We start from the raw sequence: 25,211 nt of genomic DNA, 5'->3' as shown, positions 1-25,211 counted from the left end.
TGATCCCATATCGTCAACCCATGTTAGAAAAAATATTTTTTCTAACCCCCTTTATCATTCAAAGTTAAGTCAAGATCCGCAGCGTGGCGAGCATTTGCATTTTCTTTATGAGAAAATTTTTATAAATGCTGAAAATATAATTTGCATTTTCTACGCCACATGCAGCGTAGGTATTTTAGTAGTAAAAGCCTACAGCTTATTAGCTAGATAAGTATATCTTACCTAATATTCATGGTAAATACAACACACATACACATACTTACATACCCGTATATGGCATTGATGGCATACGTCGGAAAGAATAGAAGATGTTTTCTTGAGTAAATATTTATATTTTTGTTAGTAAAGTTTATTAATTCATTTAAATTAATTATTTATTGTTATTCGCAATATAAAAATTCCCACGTGATTACGCTTATGATGACTTTTACTCAGCTGTGGCGGGCGTAGTCAGTTGTTTTGTGTGTTACTACCATTCAGTTGGTTCCAAGTTCGTTGCATAATCGGCAAACAGTGACAAACCACTGGAGCGCATCTAAGTGCACTGCAAGTGGAAAAATGGATCTGTTACGATTGCAAAAAATTGAGGAAAACTTTGTAATAAGCTTTACTAGGAATGGTAAAAAAAAATCAGCTTTCTAAAAACGCGTTTACTCTAAATCAACTGATTTTTTTATGTCGCTCATCACCCTTTTTAATCTTTTTGTGGAATGCGGTGCTACTCGTTTTTTTTCTCTTTGGACCGAAACTCGATCTTTCGGATCTGCAACTGTACTAGTCCAGTCATTTAAGCTTAAATTAGGTAAGAATCTCGGAATTCGAGATACCCTGCTGTAAGTCTGTAAAAACTTGTATATTGACACTCTAAAAGTTGTCTCAAAACCTACATATGGTAGGGTGTACGCAACTATTAAATTTCAAGGTGAAAGGTCACAAAAATCGGGTTTTTGCACTTATTTTGTAAATATCTCATTTCCCATGGGTTGTTTGCTATTTGTATTTATTATCAATATTGTAGAATACAAAATTTGTATACGGTGAACCGTTTTCGAGATAGAGGGCGGAGAGCGCGCGGTCACAGGATCACTTCAGGTCAACCGGTGCCTCCGGTCGAAAACACGCCGTATATAGTTGATGAATTATCGACAAATCAATAATTATAACTATTTATCAATTTTTATTAACTATCATATTATAAAGGGTTTTTCAATTGGCACGGGTCGATTTTGGCGCCCTGTGGCAGCCATTTTGTTTTGGTGACATCTGTCAAATCTTTTGTTTATTATTCAGTTGTTTATACCAAATCATCATGGCAAGTTGCACGATTGAACAGCACGTTCAAATGATTAAACTTTATTATCAAAATGCGTGTTCATTAACGCAAACGTTGCGCGCATTGCGCCCATTTTTCGGTAGACGTGGTGGCCATTCCAATTTCTTATGGCCCATATTGAACCATTTGGACCTAGACGACATGTGGTTCCAGCAGGACGGCGCTACGTGCCACACAGCAAACGCCATTTTATTCCATTTCAACATCTACCCACCCTTATTGAAAAACCCTTTATTTTATCATTTTCTTTATGTATTAAATCTATATCTATTCAATAATACTGATAACCGTTTTGCATATTCGCGGAATATAACGGAACTATTTATATTTGGCGGCCGCCGTAGCCGAATGGGTTGGTGCGTGATTACCATTCGGAATTCACAGAGAGGTCGTTGGTTCGAATCTCGGTGAAAGCAAAATTAATAAAAACATTTTTCTAATAGCGGTCGCCCCTCGGCAGGCAACGGCAAACCTCCGAGTGCATTTCTGCCATGAAAAAGCTCCTCATAAAAATATCTGCCGTTCGGAGTCGGCTTGAAACTGTAGGTTCCTCCATTTGTGGAACAACATCAAGACGCACCCCACAAATAGGAGGAGGAGCTCGGCCAAACACTAACAGAAGTGTACGCGCCAATTATTTATTTTTTTTTTTTTTATTTATATTTTCTTTGATATATTGTGCATTCAACAAGTGATTTTAATCGTTGATAGAAGCACGTGTTGTTAAAAAATAAAATGGAATCCTCGAACACGTATAAGAGGCATATTTTGTATTTTTTTATAAAAGTGGTAAAAATGCAACAACTGCCGCTGCAGAAATAAACACTGTTCACGGAGAGAATACCGTGAGTGTAAAGATTGTACAAAAGTGGTTTTCAATTCCGAAGTGGTAACTGCTACGTGGAGGATGCCCCGCGCGCTGGTCGTCCTGAAGTCTTTAACTCCGACGCCTTGCTCGAACTCGTGAAAGCTGAGCTAAATTTGACAGTCGATATGATAGCTCAGAGGTTAAATGCATCGCATGGAACAGGCACATGGTTCAGTTGGGAAAGTTTTCAAAGCTGGGAAAATGGGTTCCGCAGAGACTTTCCATCGCCAACCTTGAGCAGAGAGTGAATGTGTGTTCTCAGCTACTGCAACGGCTTGAAAATGAAAGTTTTTTGAACCGTATCGTTACTGGTGATGAAAAATGGGTCCTTTACAATAATTCTGTTCGCAAACGCCAATGGTTAGATAAAGATGAAATACCAGAACCGAACCCTAGAGATGACCTTCACCCCAAGAAGATTCTCCTGTCTATTTAGTGGGATATGGCCGGTATTGTTTATTATGAACTTCTGGAACCAAACCAGTTGATAACTGGTGATTATTATTCTCATCAGCTATCAAACCTGAATGAGGCACTTAACAAAAATGAGTAACACGAACTACTCCTCAAAAGAAGCTATAAAAAGGAATATCGAAGCGTATTTTGGCTCCAAGGAAAAAAAAATGTTTGAGCAGGGAATTAAAAGAAGACATTGGGAAGACATTGTTACACAGTAATTTTGTGAAAGTTCAAGTGGTGCAAATATTCGTCAGCAACAGTGTTGCCAAAAAATACATGAACTATTGAATTGGAAATTCAAATTCCAAATTTAACTTAAAAACAAACTTCCAGGTGCCTTCATGGGCCGGTTATCTTTTAATCCGCTTTAGTTTTTTCTACGCTATTGGGAAGAGAAATATTTGTCCACTTTTAAATGAAAAGGGACGGTGAGAAGCCGAAAAGTTAACAGAATGGAGGTAGTGGAAAGCAGAGGTGTTTTTTTTTATTATTTTACTTTGAACTAATTGAACTATCAGCTTTAATCTCTAGTGAAATTGGTTTAGTAATCTTTTAAATATTGCCGCATGAAAAAGTCAATCGAGGTTTTCAAGCGAGGAAGGATGCCAATCGAAGAGCTCAGAGCATATGGTATCCGCCGGGCGGCTTCGGCGGCCGCAGTCATGGTTTAAAAATTCGAATAATTGATCTTTCAGATGCACTTTTGAAAAGAAGGAAATACATAGGGGTTTGAGTGTCATTTATGCTCCTTAGAACATATTCCACGGTCATCTTTGTATGTTTAAGGTTAGGACACTTCAGAAGTAACAACGTTTCGAGTGTTCCAACGAATTTTTCAATTTGTGTAGCAAAAACAATTATGCATTTTTCAACCTGATCGTTACTGAAACTAAGTTTCTAAGTTCATTGTAGGCCCGAGTCAAAGTATTCACATTCTTCATTTAATAATCGTAATCACATCAACCTTATCATATCAAAACCGTACGCCACTCTTGGATTTTTGCGTTAAAATACTTTCAATTGCTCAGATTATTATACTTTGAAACTACCATAAAAATTTTCCAAACTTGAATACACTATTTGGAGATCTCATCACAAATTTGCTATTGACAGGATAGAGCGTATAAAAAGTTCTTCCTGAAAGATGCCCTCTTATTGTCCTTGAATTGTTTGACTCCATCTCTACCCATGAATCCCGTCTCTTTTTAATTAACCTAAGTGGACTATCCTCTCTCTATCTTTTGTATTTGGCAGGCTACTCAGTTCCTTATTCCAACCAGGACTTTTCGTTCATATTATCCTTTTTACACTAAGAGCTTTGGTACGAATTGTGCCATGTACGCTCCTGTAGCGCATTCACTTCGAGAACTAAATGAGATTTTAATTCATTAGGCTTGCTTTTTCTTTATCAACGTTTTTTTTTAATTTATTAAAGTCCAATCTATCTATTAAGCTTATTTTAGCACTTCCCACAAAATGCTTCAACATAGATTATCGTTTTATCGTAAGAAAATTTTGTAGTTTACTCACCTGAAATAAATAAAAAAAGAACAAAAGAAAAAAAAACCTAAGATTTTCAAAGTATTGAATCAGCTTGAAAGATGATATTTTTGAAACTCAGAGGCACCTTACTACTATACATAGTCTTTTAAAAAGAAAACAGTGAGAGTATACGGAAGAGTATGACACTGCGGATATAGACGGGGAATATGAACGTGAAGTGTATTTCTTTTGCGACAGTGCGGTCCTTCACAAAATTGAGGGGCCTACAGAAAGCTGGTTTCAAAATACTTAACTATTCTTCCTAAAGTCCAAACAAGCCTCTTCTGAATATAATTCATTATGAAATTATGAAAATAGCCAAAAGTATTAGCCTCAAAAGAGAATACGTATATCGAAAAGAAAAAAATAACTTGATATTGGATTTCATATGCCTTCCACTTCACTGAGTGAAGTTTTGACTTTCTATTGAATTATGTATGCGAACCCAGACTACGCTTTGGAGAAGTTTTAGTAAGAAAACTGAAAATTATACCCATTTTCTCAATTTTGTTTTTACTTAGAAGTGATTTCATGCAATATTTAAAATGGTGATATGATTGCATTTTTGTATTTATTAGAGAGACTCTGAATACTGTGGCGTAGAAGTGCAACGTTGCATAGACGGCTATCTCCAGTTCTAGAAAGTTATAACCTTTTTCATCACTTTAAACTTAAATAAATAGTGACTTAAAGCAAGCAAAGGTATTTAACCAGCCAAAGTAAAAAACATGTGATCGTATCATAAAATGTCAACTTTTTTAGATTTTTCTCATTAAGCAAAAAAATAATTTACAATATTTCAAATAACGCAAAAAATGAAAAAAAACACAGCGCTAAGCAAAGCCCTTGAAAAATATCTGATTGAAAAGTGAGAGAAGTTACGCAAAAATTGAGCAAATCCACAAATTACAATGTTGCAAGCGATTTTAAGGAATATTGTAATAGGTTTTCCCCTTGAAGCAGGGCCGTAGAAAGCATATCCGGGGCCGGGGGAAAATTGCAAATGCGGACCCTTTCCAATTATGTTTAATTCATATAAATGCGTATAATCTCGAGTCCGGGCCCCTCTGAAAACTCCGGGTCCGGGGGAAAAGAGACTCCAGCCTAGAGTCCGGATTGGAACCCAAATACAAAAGCAAACATTTAAAGCGCCACTGAAAGGAAAAAGTGGCAAAACAAGTCCTAATTGAGCATTTGGGAGAACATTAGAAATCTCTAAATGCTTACAACATAAAAATCCGATTCCCTGAATGGAAAGGCCATAAGCAGCTGCATATATTCCATAGGTTGCCAAAAGAAACGAATAAGTAAATAATTTATGCAACGAATATTTTATGTTCTGAGAGTGATTTTTTTTTCAGTTTTCCTGGCCATGTTTTTGATTCTTTGTTTCGTTTTTTTGTTTGTTTTGCAAGCCATGTAATTTGACATATCTCGGGTAATTAAGTGAATTAAAAAAAAAATACCAAATCACCAATTTCGCACTCGTAAAAAAACATTTTTCTCTTGCAAATACACTTCTTGACAAACTGTGCTTACATAAGTACATTATTTCTGCCATTTTATCAGTGTTAGCGACCCATAAAATTAAACTTACTAGCCAAGCCAACCTATGCTCATTCCTAATTGACTTTCTAATTAACTTGCAGATAATAAAAAATAATAAAAGTTTAAGCGGGCAAAATTGCTGCATGCATTTCCCCATAGTTTCAGCTTTGACTTGAGCTCTAACTGAAGCTCTGTGAAAACTTCGACGAAAAAACCATGCAAACGTTGAAACGTAAATTGCTGTTTGTTGCTGTACTCGTATTTGGCAGCATGAAAAGGCAAATACAGTGAAATGACGATAACTCTTAATCCATGAGACCATCAAAATATTACGAGTAATCGCAATTTTCGAGTTAGGAGAATTATATATGTATATAATTGGCGCGTACACCCTTTTTGGGTGTTTGGCCGAGCCCCTCCTCCTATTTGTGGTGTACGTCTTGATGTTGTTCCACAAATGGAGGGACCTACAGTTTTAAGCCGACTCCGAACGGCAGATATTTTTATGAGGAGCTTTTTCATGGCAGAAATACACTCGGAGGTTTGCCATTGCCTGCCAAAAGGCGACCGCTATTAGAAAAATCTTTTCCTTAATTTTGGTGTTTCACCGAGATTCGAACCGACGTTCTCTATATGAATTCCGAATGGTAGTCACGCATCAACCCATTCGGCTACGGCGGAGAATTCTCTCCTTCTTCTTCTTAATTGGCGCGATAACCGCTTACGCGATTTTGGCCGAGATTAACAAAGCGCGCCAGTCGTTTCTTTCTCGTGCTAACCGGCGCCAATTGGACACACCAAGTGAAGCCAAGTCCTTCTCCACCTGATCTTTCCAACGCAGAGGAGGCCTTCCTCTTCCTCTGCTACCACCAGCTGGTACCGCATCGAATACTTTCAAAGCCGGAGCGTTTGTATCGATTCGGACGACATGACCCAGCCAACGAAGCCGTTGGATCTTTATTCGCTGCGCTATGTCTATGTCGTCGTAAAGCTCATACAGCTCATCGTTCCATCGTCTACGATATTCGCCGTTGCCAACGTGCAAAGGTCCAAAAATCTTACGCAGAATCTTTCTCTCGAACACTCCAAGCGTCGCTTCATCGGATGTTGTCATCGTCCACGCTTGTGCGCCATACGTTAGGACGGACATGATGAGAGTCTTGTAGAGTGTTAGTTTTATTCGACGAGAGAGGACTTTACTGCTCAATTGCCTACTTAGTCCAAAGTAGCACTTGTTGGCAAGAGAGATTCTACGTTGGATTTCAAGGCTGACATTGTTATCGGTGTTAATGCTGGTTCCTAAATACACGAAGTCTTTTACAACCTCAAAATTATAGCTGTCAACAGTGACGTGGGTGCCGATACGCGAGTGCGCCGACTGTTTGTTTGAAGACAGGAGGTACTTCGTTTTGACCTCGTTCACCACCAAACCCATTCGATTTGCCTCTTTATCCAGTTTGGAGAAGGCAGAACTAACAGCGCGGTTGATTAGCGGTTGAGCGATTAAGTTCAGCGGCTCGTACGATGCTCTCCAACATCAGGTTAAAGAAGTCATACGACAACGAGTCACCCTGTCTGAAACCTCGTTTGGTATCAAACGGCTCGGAGAGGTCCTTCCCAATTCTGACGGCGCTGCTGGTGTTGAGCAACGTCATCTTACATAGCCGTATTAGTTTTGCGGGGATACCAAATTCAGACATAGCGGCATACAGGTAACTCCTTTCCGTACTGTCGAATGCAGCTTTGAAGTCGACGAAAAGATGGTGTGTGTCGATTCTCCTTTCATGGGTCTTTTCCAAGATTTGGCGTATTGTGAATTGGTCGATGGCAGTCCGTCGGCGCTCGCGGCTTTGTTGTTCTTTAGCCGTGATATTGCTATTCTCACCTCGTCATGGTCGGGTAACGGAACGACAATTCCGTCGTCAACGATGGGGGTATCGGGATCTTCACATTCTCTATGACATGCGCAGCTGTCACCGTTTAACAGGTTCGAGAAGTGTTCCCTCCATAACTTAAGATTGCTCTGTACGTCAGTCACCAGATCGCCGTCTTTGTTCTTACAGGACAACGCCCCGGTCTTAAAACCTTCTGTAAGCCGCCGAACTTTCTGGTAAAATTTTCGGGCGTTGTTCCTATTGGCCAGCATCTCAAACTCCTCGCACTCACGTATTTCGGCCTCTCGTTTCTTCTTTCAGATAATACGTCTCTCTTCCTTTTTGAGCTCTCTGTAGCGATCCCACATGGCTCGCGTTGCGCCCGATCGCAGCGTGGCTCTATAGGCGGCATCCTTTCTTTCAGCGGCAGCATAACATTCCTCGTCGTACCAATTGTTTATTCGGGCTCGCCGGAATCCGATTTCTTCTTCGGCGGCGGTACGTAAAGAACGAGAAATGTTGCTCCATTGCTCGCGCATGCCGGTTTGTTGGGCAGTGCTCTCCGAGAGCAGGAGTGAGAGTCGAGTGGCGAATCTTCTGGCTGTCTGTCGGCGGAGAATTAGGAGCTATAAAAAGAGAGTAAAATCAAAAGAAAAAAAATATTACTTATTCAGACTATTTATTTTTATTACTTTTATTGAAAGGATAAATTTTAATATACATAAATACAAGGTGGCGCAAATTTATTCATCCAATTTTGTTTTTCAATAACTTTTTTACTAAATAAAAAAGGTTATTTTGAGTGCTGGAAATTTTTATTTTGATCTTGACGCATTCCATTGTTTGTCCGATTGTATATTGCAGCTGTTTAGTTCACAAGTGTGAAATATGATTCATACGAGACGTCATTTGCAAAAATAATAAATATTCTGATAGGGTCCGCCACCTTTAACATTTCACTCATTAGGAGTTATAAGGCACTATTAACTGGATCTTCGAGCTATAAACCAAAAAAAAACAAAAAAACAACTAAAGGCAAGAGTAACGGTTAATACGATTTGCGATTATTTACTACTTCGATGATTACGAGTTATAGATCAATATGATTAATAGATATGAACTACAGAGCCCTTTTGAGTTTTATCGAAATCGTGCGGCTGTGAAAAAAATACGATTTATAGAGGGGACAAAATTGCATGCAAGTAGGTTTTGTACGAGTTATCCACCGAACCGAATTATCGCGAATTTCAAATAATCGAGCTTGCGTGTTATCTGGTTACCCACTGTATATGTACTTATACATACGTATGTATGTATACATGTGCACCTACATATCTCAATCCAGTATTTGCCAATTTAGCGGTGAATAATTGTGGCAAGTAGACAATAATGCATTGAATATTAATGAGCGTTTTGCAAAATCATTCATCCACAAAAAGAGTGTACAAAAATGTTTGCATACATACGCCAGTATTTATATGTATGTGCATATTTGCATAAATAAATACACGAAAATTTATTTAAATGCTATAAATGTGATGTTTTGTACTTTATTTGCTGGGGTTTCTTTGTTGCAGTGAAAAACAAAAAAAGTATATATATTTTGCTGTGCGCTGAACTCTCAAAAATTTAAATGTAAATTTTTTACTAATTTTGCTAATTTTATTAAGAGCAGGCAGTTTCAAGTACACGAAATAAAAATTAAAATTATTTACCCAAAAGCAATAAAAAATGCAATTAAAAAATGCTAATCTGTTTGAGGTTAGTGGAGCGTAGAGAATATGCGTAATATTTGCGCCGAAAAGATTCACTTTTATTTCACTTTAGTGAAAAATGTAATGCACACATTTATACATACACGTTTACATACATATGTATGTCTATTCATTCATATTAACACACACAGATATTTTTATTTTTTGATAGGAAAAGCTTTACATACATACTCGTACATAAACGAGCGTGTGGACATTCTCAATTTTTCCGCACCTATTAAATGCCATCTACAACAAGTAAACTAAACTCACATTAACTATGTACAAACATACACATATATGATATTTGTGCGTACCTACACAGTCTTTGACCCACTTGTTACTCTGTGGGCTATAAAATGACATGTAATATACAATTTTTTGTAGTTTTAAACTTGAATTAATTTTCAGCCTAGTCACAACCGGACAAAAACTGGCGTCTGATATTTTCGTGGTCAAATTTTTGTACAACCGGCTTTCTATTTTGTATCGGTTTCAATGGCCCAGTAGAGCAATGCACTAGTCCCGAGCTGTTGCGCTTCTAGTGAATTCTCAACAATGACAAGTTATCTTTTCTTCACCTTTCTATAAAAGCAACTGATGAATTTTAAACAGCAATTTTCTAGAAAATTCCAATTGCCGTCAGACGTGTCTTTCTTTCGTTAACTCCTAGCCACTGTGACATATTTTACGCGGCATTATAGTCAGGAGCGTAGGAATTCACAAAATATTTTTTAAGTATTAGTTTCGACTCTTCGGATGGGCAAACAACTTTTTTAGTGTTATATTATTATACATCGAGTCGCAAAATTAATCACCCTATCGGAAAATGTATAATGTACCTCAATCATATTTGTCCCTCGTGTACTAAACAGCTATAGTATACAAAGAGACAAGTAATGAAGCGCGTCGGATGAAAGCATGCCTGCCGATTGGAAGTTAAGTGTGCTCTGTCCAATCCAGGAGTTATCTGAATGCCGCGATATCTGAATTTGGTATCCCCACAAAACTAATACGACTTTGCAAGATGACATTGCTCAACACCAGCAGCGCTGTCAGAATTGGGAAGGACCTCTCCGAGCCGTTTGATACCAAACGAGGTTTCAAACAGGGTGACTCGCTGTCGTGTGACTTCTTTAACCTGATGTTGGAGAGCATCGTACGAGCCGCTGAACTTAATCGCTCAGGCACAATTTTTTATAAGAGCGTACAATTGTTGGCGTATGTTGATGATATCGATATCATCGGCCTTCACAACCGCGCTGTTAGTTCTGCCTTCTCCAAACTGGATAAAGAGGCAAAGCGAATGGGTCTGGTGGTGAACGAGGATAAAACGAAGTACCTCCTGTCTTCAAACAAACAGTCGGCGCACTCGCGTATCGGCACCCACGTCAGTTATAATTTCGAGGTTGTAAAAGACTTCGTTTATTTAGGAACCAGCATTAACACCTTTAATAATGTCAGCCTTGAAATCCAACGTAGAATTTCTCTTGCCAACAAGTGCTACTTTGGACTAAGTAGGCAATTGAGTAGTAAAGTCCTATCTCGACGAACAAAAATAACACTCTACAAGACTCTCATCATGCCCGTCCTAACGTATGGCGCAGAAGCGTGGACGATGACAACATCCGATGAAGCGACGCTTGGAGTGTTTGAGAGAAAGCTTCTGCGCAAGATTTTTGGACCTTTACACCTTGACAAAGGCGAATATCGCAGACGATGGAACTATGAGCTGTATGAGCTTTACGACGACATAGACATAGCGCAGCGAATAAAGATCCAGCGGCTACGCTGGCTAGGTCATGTCGTCCGAATGGATACAAACGCTCCGGCTCTGAAAGTATTCGATGCGGTACCAGCTGGTGGTACCTTTTCGTTGGAAAGATCAGGTGGAGAAGAACTTGACTTCACTTGGTGTGTCCGATTGGCGCCGGTTAGCACGAGCTTGGCGTACTTTGTTAACTTCGGTCAAAATCGCGTAAGCGGTTATCGCGCCAAATAAGAAGAAGAAGCAAATATTAGGTGTAACAATACCTACAGCAACGAGCTACTGTGAAATTGTGGTAAAATTGGTATTAAAATTTATACTTCATTGGAAGAGGTATGTTGCAAGGAATATTTATTGCCTGAAAGTGTTTTAACTGGTTTAAGGATTTCTCAAATGACTGCGAAGGCTTTGAAGCTAATGCAAACGCTTTAACGTCCAAATTCAAATCAATCATGGCTTTTTCTTTCGAATCTCATTGGATTGTACACCTACACTTCCTAAAGGAGTAATAATAAAACCAACCGAATTTTGGAAATCATGTGTTTTATATCAAGGCAATGCATTGGCCCATTCCGCAATATTGAGTTTAACAAGAAAAGAGCGATACAAAGACCAGAGAAGGCCAAATAAGGCAGTAAGGATCGTATTCATGTTGTTAAATTTTAACTCTGCTTGTATTATACTAAATGAAAAATATTTCAAGAGCAGGATTAAAGTCCATGCACAGCACTTACAGTGAGTTTAATAACACAGAGACTTATTGACAAATCTTTTTCAATTTGCTTGCTTTATTTAATTTTAATAATATTTGCATGGGCACTTACTGTGCCCAAAAATACCTATGCTGTGCGCGAATGATTGAGCAAGATCGTCATGTCATACTTTGGGCAATCCTTGCACATTATTATGACGATCATTTATAAGGGTTTGCATGATAAACTTGTGGTATTATAGGTGTGTTTGCGTTAAGTCCCACAGAGTTTATAAAACTTCCTAGAATCGTAGTTAGGCAAAGTGCTTCGAAAAATGATTCATGCGAATGCAAAAATGTATTGATCATCATGGGAAATATTTTGAAAAATATAAAACCATTTTAAAGCACCAAGGTATATTTTTCCATTATTAGCTCAGAAATATAAATAGCAACCCTCGTAATGAGCATAAAGAGGTGGGCCGCATGCCTGATCTCTTCAAGGCCGGCCGCATTCGGCGGTCAGGAGCTTACGAAGGTGTTAAGAAACTCCCGATGAATGTCGTTTAAGTTCTGTCTGTAAATTGTCCGATCCAGTGGTTGTAGTCGTGATTGGAAGGGGCTCAGCCTATAACAAGTGAGCAGCTTACTATACTTTTTAACCGGAAGCATGGAAACCTTATCGTGGATGTATTGCAGGGAAGACATTAGGAGGCATCCCGCCGCTGTTTTGATGGCAATATTCTGACAAGTCCAAAGTTTTCTCCACTGCGAATTACTAGCGCCAAGCGACCAGAAGGGCACAGCGTAATACAGAAGCGATCGGCCCATTGCTAAAATTGGGCTAATAACATTTCTTTGTGTGTGCCCCAAGTGCTGACGGATAGCGATTTGCGGCCTTCTTTTGGGCCTTAGTGTTAATTGCGGTTGTGTGCGCCGAGAAGGAGAGCAAACTGTCGAAGCTGGCCCCAACAATTTCATCCTTTAACTGCAATTTAATTTCTTTCGTCCCGGTGGTAAAGAGGGCCGCCGTGGGTTTATGGGGGGAAAAGCTGGAGATTCCTCGCATTGGAAAAGCGAGAAAGGCTGGCGAGATAATCTCTTCACTTTAGAACACAAGCTGTATGAATCATTGCCAGACGCCATTATCAGCCCTATCTAGTACGCTCAACCTAACTCCTAGTCTACGAGTAGCAGTCTTGGTCATTGGTTTCTACTTAACCGGACGGGTTGCGATTTCAAATGAAAATACGATTTGAAACCAGAAGCTTTAAACTTATAATATAATATATATGTATGTATGTGTATGAAATACCTATCTTCTCTATCTGTATGTCTGTAGTCTCATAGACTTTGCTTCATGCATACATATAAGCACATCCATATATACATAACACTCAATTGTGCATAATTATACTGCATTTCGCATGCAATTTGCAATGCAATTTGTTATTACTTCATCGCACTTTATTGCTCCACTTAATGCTCTGTTTTTATATGATCAGCAAATCAAGGAACTATGATAATTTTAATTGCATTAGACACATATCTCTTTGTTATTTCGCACAAAGACAAAAAGTCTTTGCGTGTCTATTGATTTCAGCAAATAGCGCACGTTCACTGGCATAAACTGACTTCATTTGGCAATAGCAGAAAAATTTAGATGCAAATAGACACACGAATATGTACTATACAAATGCAAATGTGTGAATGTGCGCATGTGTGTATGCGCTTTGGCAAGAGTGACTGTGATTTCGTTGGGAAGAGATTAGTATTAGCATTTAAATTAAATTTTGTGAATGATTATTTCAGCAATAGCTTCCATACGGTTTTACAATCACGTATACACGCATACATGTAAGTATGTATGTGTATGACTGCATAAAACAGGCATTTTTAATTTCTTGACCAGTTTCAAGTCAAGTTCAAACATTTGAACATTAAAGCCTGTTCAATAGTTTTGAATCGTTTGTACGAATTTCGTAAGAGCATGAAGATTTTATTTATCGCCAGTATTTATGATAACATTTACATACGTACATATGTACATGTGTACGTGTGCGCTTTTATATTCGATTTGCATTTTCTTAAACGGCGTAAAATTGCTGTTATGTTGCAATCAATTTACTCATTTCGTTCGATTACCTCAATCAAATTCCAATTTTGTACACACTTTAAAGAATTTGTGCAAAATAAAGTGCAATGTTTTTAAGCGATTTCACAAAATCAAAATAAAACAAGTTAGGAAGTTTTTATGTGTGTTCCAAAGTAAACTGGATTTTCGAAATGGAGTATTTTCTGTTGGTGGTATCTTCAGCCATCTTGAACACATATTATTTAGCGACCTGCAGTATAAAATTAAAAAACTGAAATTCATGACTGGATGCGAAGTTTCTGCGCACACAGTGATATTAGTTGATTGAAAAGCAAAAATAAAAGACTCTGAATGTAAGTAAAAATTGTTTTTATGCGATATATATAATAACCTCGAATTTCCATATACTTATTCCATTGGTCAATACCTCCTTTACTCGACGAAAAACGCTTTCTACTAAGAAAAGTTTAAATTTTCTGAAGATGAAGTTTTATTTTACCAAGTTATCAGAAAAAATAGATTGACAACTATGAAACAAAAACGAAAGACCCACTATGGTCCAACCATACAGGAAACATTTTCTGATATTACGAGATAAAAGGTGATCACCTTAGAATTATCGGATTTTAAATTGAAATAAAACAACAATAATTCCTTATTTTTGTGTAGAACCATTCATGACATTTATTTTTTAACGTAATCCTTTCAAATGTTGACTGCAACTGCGCCGTAATTCGCCCATGCGTAAACACCAATTTAGTAAAGCTGGCTTCCAATGCCTCAATCGAAGCTGATTTATCCACAAATCATTTAGACTATACATATACTATCCCACAAATAAAAGTCCAAAAGACGACGCAGTAAGCCAGAAGAATCGTAGTATGCATCGGAGGTAGCCGTTGATAATAGTTTGAAGAAGTTTTGTAATTGCGTCCGTATCTTTCTAAGTGGTACAACCATATAGCATCAAAGATTTAAAGCTCGTTCTGAATATCCTCTGTTTGGCACTGATGCGTATGCTCTTCTTTTCACTTGGGGACGCGAGAATGTCGAATGGAGACTTCGCTTTACATATTTTTTGCTCATCATCTACTTATATATCAGAGTTTCTCTAAATGCGTCGACAATGCTCCTAAGTAGCAAAACTTCTGCACTCACTCGAATTGTTGCCCGTGAACATCCAGTGACTCCGAGGTGTTACTGTTCAGATACAAAGTTTTAGTTTTAGCGAAACGAAGTTGCTGATGCCAGGTAGTTGTCGTAGCCTTAAGATCAGAAAGGTTGGGTGACAGAAAGTGGATGTCAACGACGCAGGCCAGGTATTGGAGCTTGGTGTTGTCAAGTTTCCATTGAATGCTACGTTGAACTCCAACAAGAAAGTTAGATGTCATGATATCTTCGATAACCAGGAGAGAAATATAAAAGAACTCTATAAGCGATAGTCATGTTTTTGCCGAAAGTGCGCCAAGATTTATTTCATCGCACAGAAACGAAGCGAAACAGCAAACGCAGATAAGAACTCTCCACTTCATTGTTCACCAAATTTGTCGAGTAATGAATGAGTCAGTCGGATTACCTGGCTGTCAGACAGTAAAATCCAACAACTTATTTACATCTTTTACTATATATTTCCAATTCATTACTTTTTCAAGTATTCCTTTTCAAAACTGTTACTGCAGTGGCGGCATCTATATGTATGTATGTATGTAAGTATTTCGCTACGAGATTATTTTTTTTTGCTTTTTGTGGATTTGTACTAAATTCAATGTTGTTGTTTTGATTGTTGTTGCTATTCTTGCTAGATTTTTTTCACTTTCAACTTGTTGCAAGCAGCTCCTACTTTTTCTACAAGGAGTGTTCTCTTGTTGTTGTTGTTGCTTTTAATTACCGCTGCAGCTTCTGCTGTTGGTATTTTTGTTGTGCTGTTAACCTGATTCCAGTCCATTGTTTCACGGGCTGTATAGCAAGTAGCGCTATCTTGTTGGAACCAAATGGTTCGGACGACATGACCCAGCCAGCGTAGCCGTTGGATCTTTATTCGCTGCTTCTATGTCGTTGTAAAGCTCATGCAGCCCATCGTTCCATCACCTGATTCTATGATGAAAAACAAAATTGAACGAGTAACTTCGGCTGCCACGCCACCAGGTACTCTACACCCGAATTCTGTCAAGAAATTATTTTTACAATGGAATTCTGTCCGCTCATTTCACACGTGGAAACTACGTGTGTATGACAACAGGAACCTCAATAGGATTGGAACATAGCCAATTATCATTTCTGCGGTTGGTCTTCTGGTCTTGATCAAAACTTTATCAAAGCGTCTCAGGCATTTCAAAGTGTTTAATTTTGTTTAGGAGTTTTAATTGAATAACTCGTTGTTCTCGTGTTTGCTCCGATATAAATTGTCTTCTGCGCAGTCGGAGATCTTCGTGGACAACTCGACAGATAAGACCCTCAGAAACCTTAAGCTCCCTCTCATTGATTTTGAATGGTCGTCGTGAATAATTGCTTGCACTTGTGGAATAAATTCTGTAGGTCGGACAGTGTCCGAAAGTTCTTCATGTGATATACGTTTTAAAACAGATTCTGCATCGCTGCCTGATGCTTCTAATTGACGGCGAATCTTATGAACGAATGAACGGGCGCACTTAAGAAAAATAGTGTTTTCTAATGGTGCTCACACTCACCAACGTAAACGTACGCCCGTATACGCTGGCACGACAAGACACCGATCTACGATACTACGGAACGGAATGGTGGTGAGAATTGATTTACATGGGTCTCTCATTAGTTTCATCGTGCCAGCTGATAAGGGCGTTCGTTTACGTTGATGAGTGTGAGCACCATAAATCGGTGTGATTCGCATATACATGTAAGGACTATAACCGCTCTCTTTGTATATATATATAATTGGTGCTTACACCCTTTTCCGGTGTTTGGCCGAGCTTCTCCTCCGATTTGTGGTGTGCTGCTTAATATTGTTCCACAAATAGAGAGACCTGAAATATTTTTTATGCGGAGCTTTTTCATGGTTGAAATACACTCGGAGATTTACCATTGCCTCCCGAAGGGCGACCACTATTAGAAAAAACTGTTTCCAATATTTTGGTATTTCATGCACAGTGATTCGAACTTACGTATTCCGAATGGTAGTTACGCACCAGTCCACTCAACTACGGTGGCCGCAGAAGGGAAGTTATTTAGATTTCCAGGTTTACAATTACTTCTATTGGTTGGCCTTCACAGTAATGGACGGATTTAATAACCCAGCTCCCCAACTTAAATTTTTTGAATAAGTAAAAATACGTTTACCTTCCTTTTAACATAAAATAAAATTATTAAATTTAACAAAATTAAAATATTTTAGTGAAATCTCACATCTAAGTTTAAATCACAATGTACTAAAATTCAGTGCCAACATTTTGAAAATTAAAACAAAATTAATTATCGAAATATTTTGCTAAAAAAGTAAAGAGAAAATATAATATGTACCCGCAATCAAAAGTACCGCCGGTTCGGCCGCGCTCCAGTTTATCAACAGACGACCATCATTACCGCGTACGAGACTGTGATTCACGGCATTGCCGCAAAAAACCGAATAACGCATTCATAACGCTTGTTGGTTTTTGCTTGGTGTTACTCGTTTTGTGCGCATTCCTACTGGGTGCGCTCATTTATGTCGGCCGAACTATTGTGAACGAGCCCGCGCTTATGAGAACTGCGGCAACAACAGCAAAATCCAGCGAATATTTGGCAAACGATCAATTGTTTTCACCAGCGGATCTATCAATTTTAAGGATTAGAACAACAACAGACTTTTCTACTTCTTTGGCGACACATTCCACTAGCGATTCCAAAATGACATCGTCTGCATTAGCCATTGAACCTGCCATAGTTGCTGCCTCAAAAGTACTGCAAAAATTGAGTTTTCGTTTACCGAAGGAAATCCGGCCAAAACAGTACAATTTGCGTTTGACACCAGATTTAATCAATAAAACTTATCAGGGCAGTATTAAAATGAAGTTGGAAGTGCTTAGCCCAATATCCTACATACCGGTGCATGCGAAAAAATTAAATGTGATTACGGAAGAGGTGGTACAGTTGAGTGAGGGTGGAGCGCCTTTAGCTAAACTCACGCCAACATTGACCTTTGCACATCCGGAACTGGAGTATTGGGTTACAGAATTTAAAGATCCTTTGGAAATTGGTAACTACTCGCTGCAACTAACATTCAACGGGTCGCTCACCGACCGTATAGTGGGCTTCTACGCATCCTCGTATTTGGATAGCAAAACAAATGAAAGAAGGTGTGGTAAAGCAAAAGCAAATCAACTGAAAATTGTATATAATATTTCATTGCGCTCCTTTTTTTATAATATACCTAAGTTGAATTTTTGATTTAGTAAATGCATCTTTTTCGTTGCAGATGGATTGCCACAACTAAATTTGAACCGACTTATGCGCGCACAGCCTTCCCTTGTTTCGACGAGCCGGCACTAAAAGCCACATTTATTATTACTGTCGCGCGTCCAACTGATGGCGGCTATCATGCGCTTTCAAATATGCCTATTCAGGTAAGTTTTCCTCTTCAGCTAAGGTTGATTGTAGTTATACTCGTATATGTATGCTGACAAGTTACACGTACAAACACATTTTGATATTCAAATTTCAGAGCGAAGTCGTAAATGGCAATATTACCGAAGTAACTTTCGCAGAAAGTGTACCCATGAGCACATATCTGGCCTGCGTAATTGTATCCGATTTTACTTCTCAATCGAAAACTGTAAATGGCACAGCGACAGGCACTGACGATTTTGAAATGCGTGTCTTTGCAACATCCAATCAGATCGAAAAGGTCACTTATGCCTTGGAAACCGGTGTTGGCATCACTGAATATTACATTGAGTATTTCAATGTCTCATATCCATTGCCAAAATTGGACATGGCTGCAATACCAGACTTTGTGTCGGGCGCTATGGAACATTGGGGTTTGGTGACATATCGTGAAACAGCGCTACTTTATGATCCCACAATCAGTTCGAGTACTAACAAACAGCGTGTTGCCACCGTGGTGGCGCACGAATTGGCGCATATGTGGTTCGGAAATCTGGGTAAGACTATTATTTTTAGTGCTACAAGATTTTCTAAATATGCTCATATATGAAACTAAAACACTATTACGTACATGTGTTTCGGTAATTAAACAATTAAATAACTGAAATGCGTTTAACGTGTGAACGCTCCGCGCTCTTTTTGTATGATCCGTCAAACAGAATCTTTTTTTCTAATAAATTACTGGTCGAACAAGTCTGTACTATGTCCATAGCACATGAAATATTTCGTGTATTCGTAATAACTTTAGATACATTTTCATACAATTGACCAGTAAAAATGTTATTACTTGTTTATTGTTTCCAAAGATTTGCTTCACATTCCGTTAGATAATTGTTTACCATTAAAAATTGTTACAAAAGTGTACAGTTAGAAGCATGAGCGGCATTTTAATTGTAGTGACCTTGATTCAAGTAAACTGGTTAAAATATTAATTAATTCTGTAATACAAGTTCTTTAATACTCCTTTTTTTTGCCCTTCTTGCAGTCACAATGAAATGGTGGAATGATTTGTGGCTAAATGAAGGCTTCGCCTCCTACATTGAATACAAAGGAGTAAATAAGATGCATCCAGAATGGGATATGGTAAATATATTAATATCAAATATTAATTTAGCTCGCTATTTTATATTCCCACTTATTAGCTCGATCAATTTATTGTCGCTGATTTGCATGGTGTACTCGATTATGATTCCTCTTTGGCCTCACATCCTATTGTGCAAACGGTTGAAAGTCCGGCGCAAATTACAGAGCTTTTCGATACAATTACATACTCGAAAGGCGCTGCCGTTATACGTATGCTAGAAGATCTAGTTGGGGAGGAAACATTCCGTAATGCCACCACGAATTATCTTGAAAAATACTACTACGGCAATGCAGAAACGGATGATTACTTTACAGAAATTGAAGCATTGGTATCTGATTCCGACATAAAGTAAGTGAGACCCTATTCGTTTATGAATTTAGTTGTCTAATAAATTGTTAAATATTTCTGCAGATTAATTATGCAAACATGGACTGAACAGATGGGTTTGCCTGTTGTGGAAGTGCAAAAGGATGGCAACACTTATACGCTTACGCAAAAGAGATTTTTGTCAAATCCAGAATCCTATAATGCTACGTTTGAGGAGTCGAAATTCAAGTAATTAATTGAGTTGGTTTAAAAACAGTATATATACATACATACGAAACTTCTTATACAGGAGAAACGCAGAATAATTTAATTTAGATCCAACAAAAAATGCCTTTAAGATGGTTAATTGGCGGCCGCCATAGCAAAATTATAGAAAAACTGTTTTTTTTTTTTTTTTTTTTTTAATACAATACATTGCTTACATATACAAAATTTTCGAAATAAGTAACAAGTTTTCATATAAAAATGTGTACCTGTTACACGTACACAAGAAAAAGTAGGCTCTACAACGTGAGAAAAAACTCTAGACGCTTTTTGAAATTTCAATGTACAGGGTTTGATTGAAAAGTAATGAACTTTATTTTTTTAAGCATTCAAAATAGGACCGTTGAGTGTCAATACACCGCTGGTAGCGGTCTTTCCACTGCACGAAACATTTTTTAAACTCATCCGCCGGAATCGCGTTCAATTCGGCTGTCACAGTTTTTTGGATCGCCTCGATGGAGTCGAAACGCCTCCCCTTCAGCTTTCTTTTCAGACGCGGAAACAAGAAGAAGTCCGGAGAGGACAGGTCTGTAGCGAGGGTGGGGAAGCACCGGAACCCCCATCTTGGCCAATGCAGAGGTGCAGAGGAAGGCGGTGTGCGCTGGCGCATTGTCGTGATGAAGGGTCCAATTGTTGACGAGGTCGGGCCGAACCCGGGCGACGCGGTTTTTCAGCCGAAGGAGCACTTCTTTGTAAAATGCCGCGTTTACAGTGCTTCCTGGAGGTACAAACTCCTTGTGGGCGATGCCTTGAGAGTCGAAAAAGATGATCAGCATGGTTTTGACCTTCTTCGACACCCCCCGGCCTTCCTTGCCACCGTTTTACCTGGGCACTGGACTGAGATTGGTCGCCGTAAGCCTCCTTGAGTAGCCCAATGGTTTCGGTACTCGTTTTGTTCAGCTTTACACAAAATTTGATCGAGTAACGTTGCTCCAACGATCGCTGCATTTTCGCCACTGCAAAATCCTAACACACTTTTAAAACAGCTTTCACGCGCGGAGCGATGTTGACTGCACCGCTGTTGCCAGCGAACAGAGACCGGTTTCTAGTGAAAGGGGCACGTCCAACAACCATTTTCTCACACCAGCCGATTCGGTTGATCGCTTGGCAGTGCTCCGCGCGGGAAGGCTCATTACTTTTCAATCAATCCCTGTATGCATGTACGCAAGAGTGCATGCATGTTGTAGTGCATCGTGGCAGGTACATATGTACAAGGTGGCTCAAAATTAATCACCTTAGCGGAGGATGTACAATTTTTGCGCATGGAGTCATACGTCAATCATATTTTGCACTTGTGAACTAGACAGCAGCAGTATGGAAACATACAATCAATGGCGCGCCTAAAAGTCACAATAAAGATTTCCATTACTCTAAATAATTTTTTGTTTTAGTAAAAGCAAAACTGATGATTAATTTTGCGCCACTTTGTAAAATATATAAAAAACTTTCCAACAAAGTAAACAAGTTAGAATATGTTGTTTTTGTATCTCACATATATAATCGTTTTTTTTTTTCCTTTTTTCGTAGCTACCATTGGTCTATCCCAATCACATATTTTACAAGCGATAATTCTTCGGTTGAGCGTACAATCTTCAATTACAACGATAACGAAGGTATATTTGCCTGCATACACTTTACTTTTGCCCTCTAACACAAATATTTCCTTTAAACAATACAGTTAAAATAACGCTAAGCGCAGCTGTCGATTGGATTAAGTTTAATAAGAATCAAGTGGGCTATTACCGTGTAAATTATGCACCTGAACAATGGCTGGAACTGACGAATGCCCTAATTAATGCACGCGGCCAGTTTAGCAATGCCGACCGTGCCCATCTCATTAATGATGTATTCGCTTTAGCCGCTGCCTCACAGCTGGATTACAGTATTGCACTTAACTTTTCGACGTACTTGGAAAAAGAATTAGACTATGTGCCATGGTCTGTGGCCAGTTCGAGTCTAGGAAATTTGAGAAATCTGCTCTACTACACCGATTCATTCCGCGATTTTGTAGTTTTCGTACGAAAACTGTTAGTGAATGCTTATCAAAGTGTCACCTGGGAAGTGAGCGCGGATCATTTGGATAAGTAAATGTTTCTCAAAATAAATACATATTTAACAAATTTTTAGTTGTTTATTAAGTATAAACTATTTCTTTTCAGCTTATTGCGTATTAAGATACTTAATTTGGCTGGTAATTTTGGTTATGAGCCAATGTTAACGGAAGCATCTACTCGTTTCACTGCTTGGCTGAATAATTCCACCGATAGACCCGATCCTGATATTCGTTCGGCTGTGTATTACTATGGCATGCAAACTGCAGGCGATGAAAAGTCGTGGGATCAAGTGTGGGAGTTATTCATTAATGAGACTGATGCTCAAGAGAAAGTAAAATTGATGGAGGCCTTGTCGGCGGTGAACTCTCCATGGATTTTGCAGCGGTAAGTAGATCATGTAAAAATTAGCATATTTTAATATTTAATAACATATTTGCTTATGTAAATTTAAAGTTACATTAACTTGGCATGGAACGAAAGCTATGTACGCGGTCAAGATTACTTCACCTGCCTCTCATACATATCAACTAATCCCATTGGTCAAAGTTTGGTGTGGGACTATGTGCGTGAGAATTGGCTACGTCTAGTTGAACGCTTTGGCATTAACGAACGTTATCTGGGTCGCTTAATTCCAACGATTACTCGCCGATTTGTCACACAAACAAAATTGGAAGAAATGGAAGCATTCTTTGCGAAATATCCTGAAGCAGGAGCTGGCACAACAGCACGCAAACAAGCACTGGAAACAGTCAAATTTAATATTAATTGGTTACAGCAGAATAAGGAGAAAATAGCGGAATGGCTAGCGACACAATAAGACACAATACACGGTTGACAATAGTGGGACGACGGAAACTCCAGTGGTTAGCACATAAATAAACGAATTTATTAATATCGTATTCCACCCATAGTCATGATTTCGTGAATTTATTAAAGCTTTTGTTTACTTTTTACCTATAAATAGTATTGCGAGTAGTATTGTAAATTTATATAACTACTTAAATCGGAGTGTAAAATTTGTTAACTTTTATTGAAGTGCGAAAATTGGAAACGAAGACAATAAAAAAAGGTTGTTTATAAAAGTAAGTGAATCTAAAGCTACATTTCTTTTAGAAAGCACATATTTCTAAGATAAGACTTTAGCAAGCACATATGTTGTTGTTGTAAAACATACACATTTCCCATAAATGTTTGGGAAATGCTACTGGAGTACCAGTCCTTGACTAGATAGAGGTCAAGTGAAGTAGAACCGACTTTTATGGGAACGATTTCGCAAGTACGTACTCGTATGGTTCGCGACACATTTTTTTTTATAGCGCGCTCTTCTACCGCTCAGTTTAAAGAAAAACCAAAACAAAAACAAGAGGTTGTTTGTTTGTTAACGGTAATAGTAGCCTCGCCAGTGTCGGGCATATTACCGGTCGTCTTCGTCTAGCTCATCTAGGGGTAGGCCCAGGAAACATGCTGTTTCGACGGGACGGGTCCAGAGAGAGAGGGGTGTTAGATGAGTCGGTTTTAGGGGGCATGTGAAAAGGTGGTTAGTGTTGTTGTTGTTGTTGTAGCAGTATCTTCGTCCTGTCAGTGTAGTGTAATTACCGGTCGTCTTCGTCTAGCTCATCTAACGGTAGGCCCAGGAAACTGGCTGTTTCGACGGGTTGGGTCCAGAGGGAGAGAGGTGTTAGATGAGTGGGTTTGTTGGGGCATGTGAAAAGGTGGTTAGTGTCGTGCGGGGTGCCTTCACATGCTGGACATATGTTTAGTATGTCGGGGTCGATTCTGGATAGGTAGGAGTTTAACCTGCTACAGTATCCAGAACGTAATTGTGCCAAGATTACGCGGGACTCTCGGGGAAGCTGGAGCTCTTCGTCTGCGATGGGTGGTGGTTGGACTCCGATAACGGCATTCGGGGGACGGGAGCTTAAGAAGGTGGTAAGGGTCTCCCGATGGATGTCGTTAATTGCCTGTCTGTATACTGTCTGATCCTGGAGTGGTCTGTCCGTTTTGTCCAGGATCTCGTCCACGTAGTTGAGGAAATGTCTCCTGATGTGTCTGGGAGGTGGCTCGGGCTCGAGCAGGTGTCTGCATGGGTGAGGCCTACGGTGACACCCTAGCAGAAACTGCTTGCCGAGCATTTTGTTGTGCTCCTTAACAGGGAGCATGTTAGCTTCGTCGTGTAAGTGTTGAATAGGGGACATCAGGAGACATCCTGTTGCGGTCCTAATGGCAGTATTCTCGGTCCACCTCTTCAGCCCTGGCGGGAGTGTCGACTGATAAATATCATCTAGTAGCGTGGAATGGCTGACTGTGTCGAAAGCCTTCTTCAGGTCCAACTCTCCCAGGACAGTCCTCTTGCAGGGGCGGTTTTGGTTAAGCCCGCGGTTTCTCTGGGCGCTTATTGCGGTGAGTGCCGTGGTGGTGCTATGCACTCGTCGGAAGCCGTGCTGATGTGGCGCTGGGGCCAGGTGTTTCGTGAAGAGTGGGAGTAGGAGGGATTCAAGTGTATTCACTACTGGGGAAAGGAGAGTTATCGGACGATAAGATTCCCCTTCGTTGGCGCGTTTCCCAGGTTTCAGTAGTGGGGCCACTCTCTCTGCTTTCCGCCTGGCAGGGATGATGAGAGTGGCCAAGGACAGATTGAAGATCCTTGTGAGAAATCCTACTCCCAATAGTCCCAGGTGCTTCAGCATCAGCGCGTTTAGTCCGTTAGGGCCAATGGCTTTAGATGTTTTTGATTTGTTGGTGGCCCCCTGAACCTTATCACCCGAGAAAGTAAGTGTCGCACTGTCGTTCGACAGTTTGTGCAGCCTTCTGGTAGCACGAGGCTTGGATCTGTCGGCCGGAGGATGCAGTATTAAAAAACGGGACCTTCGGGTCCGACGAAGTACAACCGTTGAAGGTAATGGCCCCCTTGTTGTTGTGCTTCGTCGGGCTCGACA

General features: G+C 39.3%; 1 protein-coding gene across 1 annotated transcript in view; it reads left to right on the top strand.

The window, feature by feature from the left end:
• The window catches only part of LOC129253392 (glutamyl aminopeptidase), a 33,536-nt gene extending 10,164 nt beyond the window's left edge, over positions 1-23,372 (top strand). Inside the window, exons 2-11 of the mRNA XM_054891750.1 lie at positions 17,318-18,239; positions 18,359-18,506; positions 18,605-19,043; positions 19,532-19,629; positions 19,689-19,978; positions 20,042-20,185; positions 21,749-21,834; positions 21,900-22,305; positions 22,381-22,659; positions 22,729-23,372. Of these exons, the coding sequence (XP_054747725.1) occupies positions 17,419-18,239; positions 18,359-18,506; positions 18,605-19,043; positions 19,532-19,629; positions 19,689-19,978; positions 20,042-20,185; positions 21,749-21,834; positions 21,900-22,305; positions 22,381-22,659; positions 22,729-23,092 (3,075 nt within the window). The 5' untranslated portion in view covers positions 17,318-17,418 and the 3' untranslated portion in view covers positions 23,093-23,372. The remainder of the gene's footprint in view (positions 1-17,317; positions 18,240-18,358; positions 18,507-18,604; positions 19,044-19,531; positions 19,630-19,688; positions 19,979-20,041; positions 20,186-21,748; positions 21,835-21,899; positions 22,306-22,380; positions 22,660-22,728) is intronic.
• The last annotated feature ends 1,839 nt before the right edge of the window (positions 23,373-25,211 follow it).

This window comes from Anastrepha obliqua, chromosome 1 (assembly GCF_027943255.1).
Source record: "Anastrepha obliqua isolate idAnaObli1 chromosome 1, idAnaObli1_1.0, whole genome shotgun sequence".
NCBI classification, from domain to species: Eukaryota; Metazoa; Arthropoda; class Insecta; order Diptera; family Tephritidae; genus Anastrepha; species Anastrepha obliqua.
This window is presented reverse-complemented; position numbering and strand designations above follow the sequence as displayed.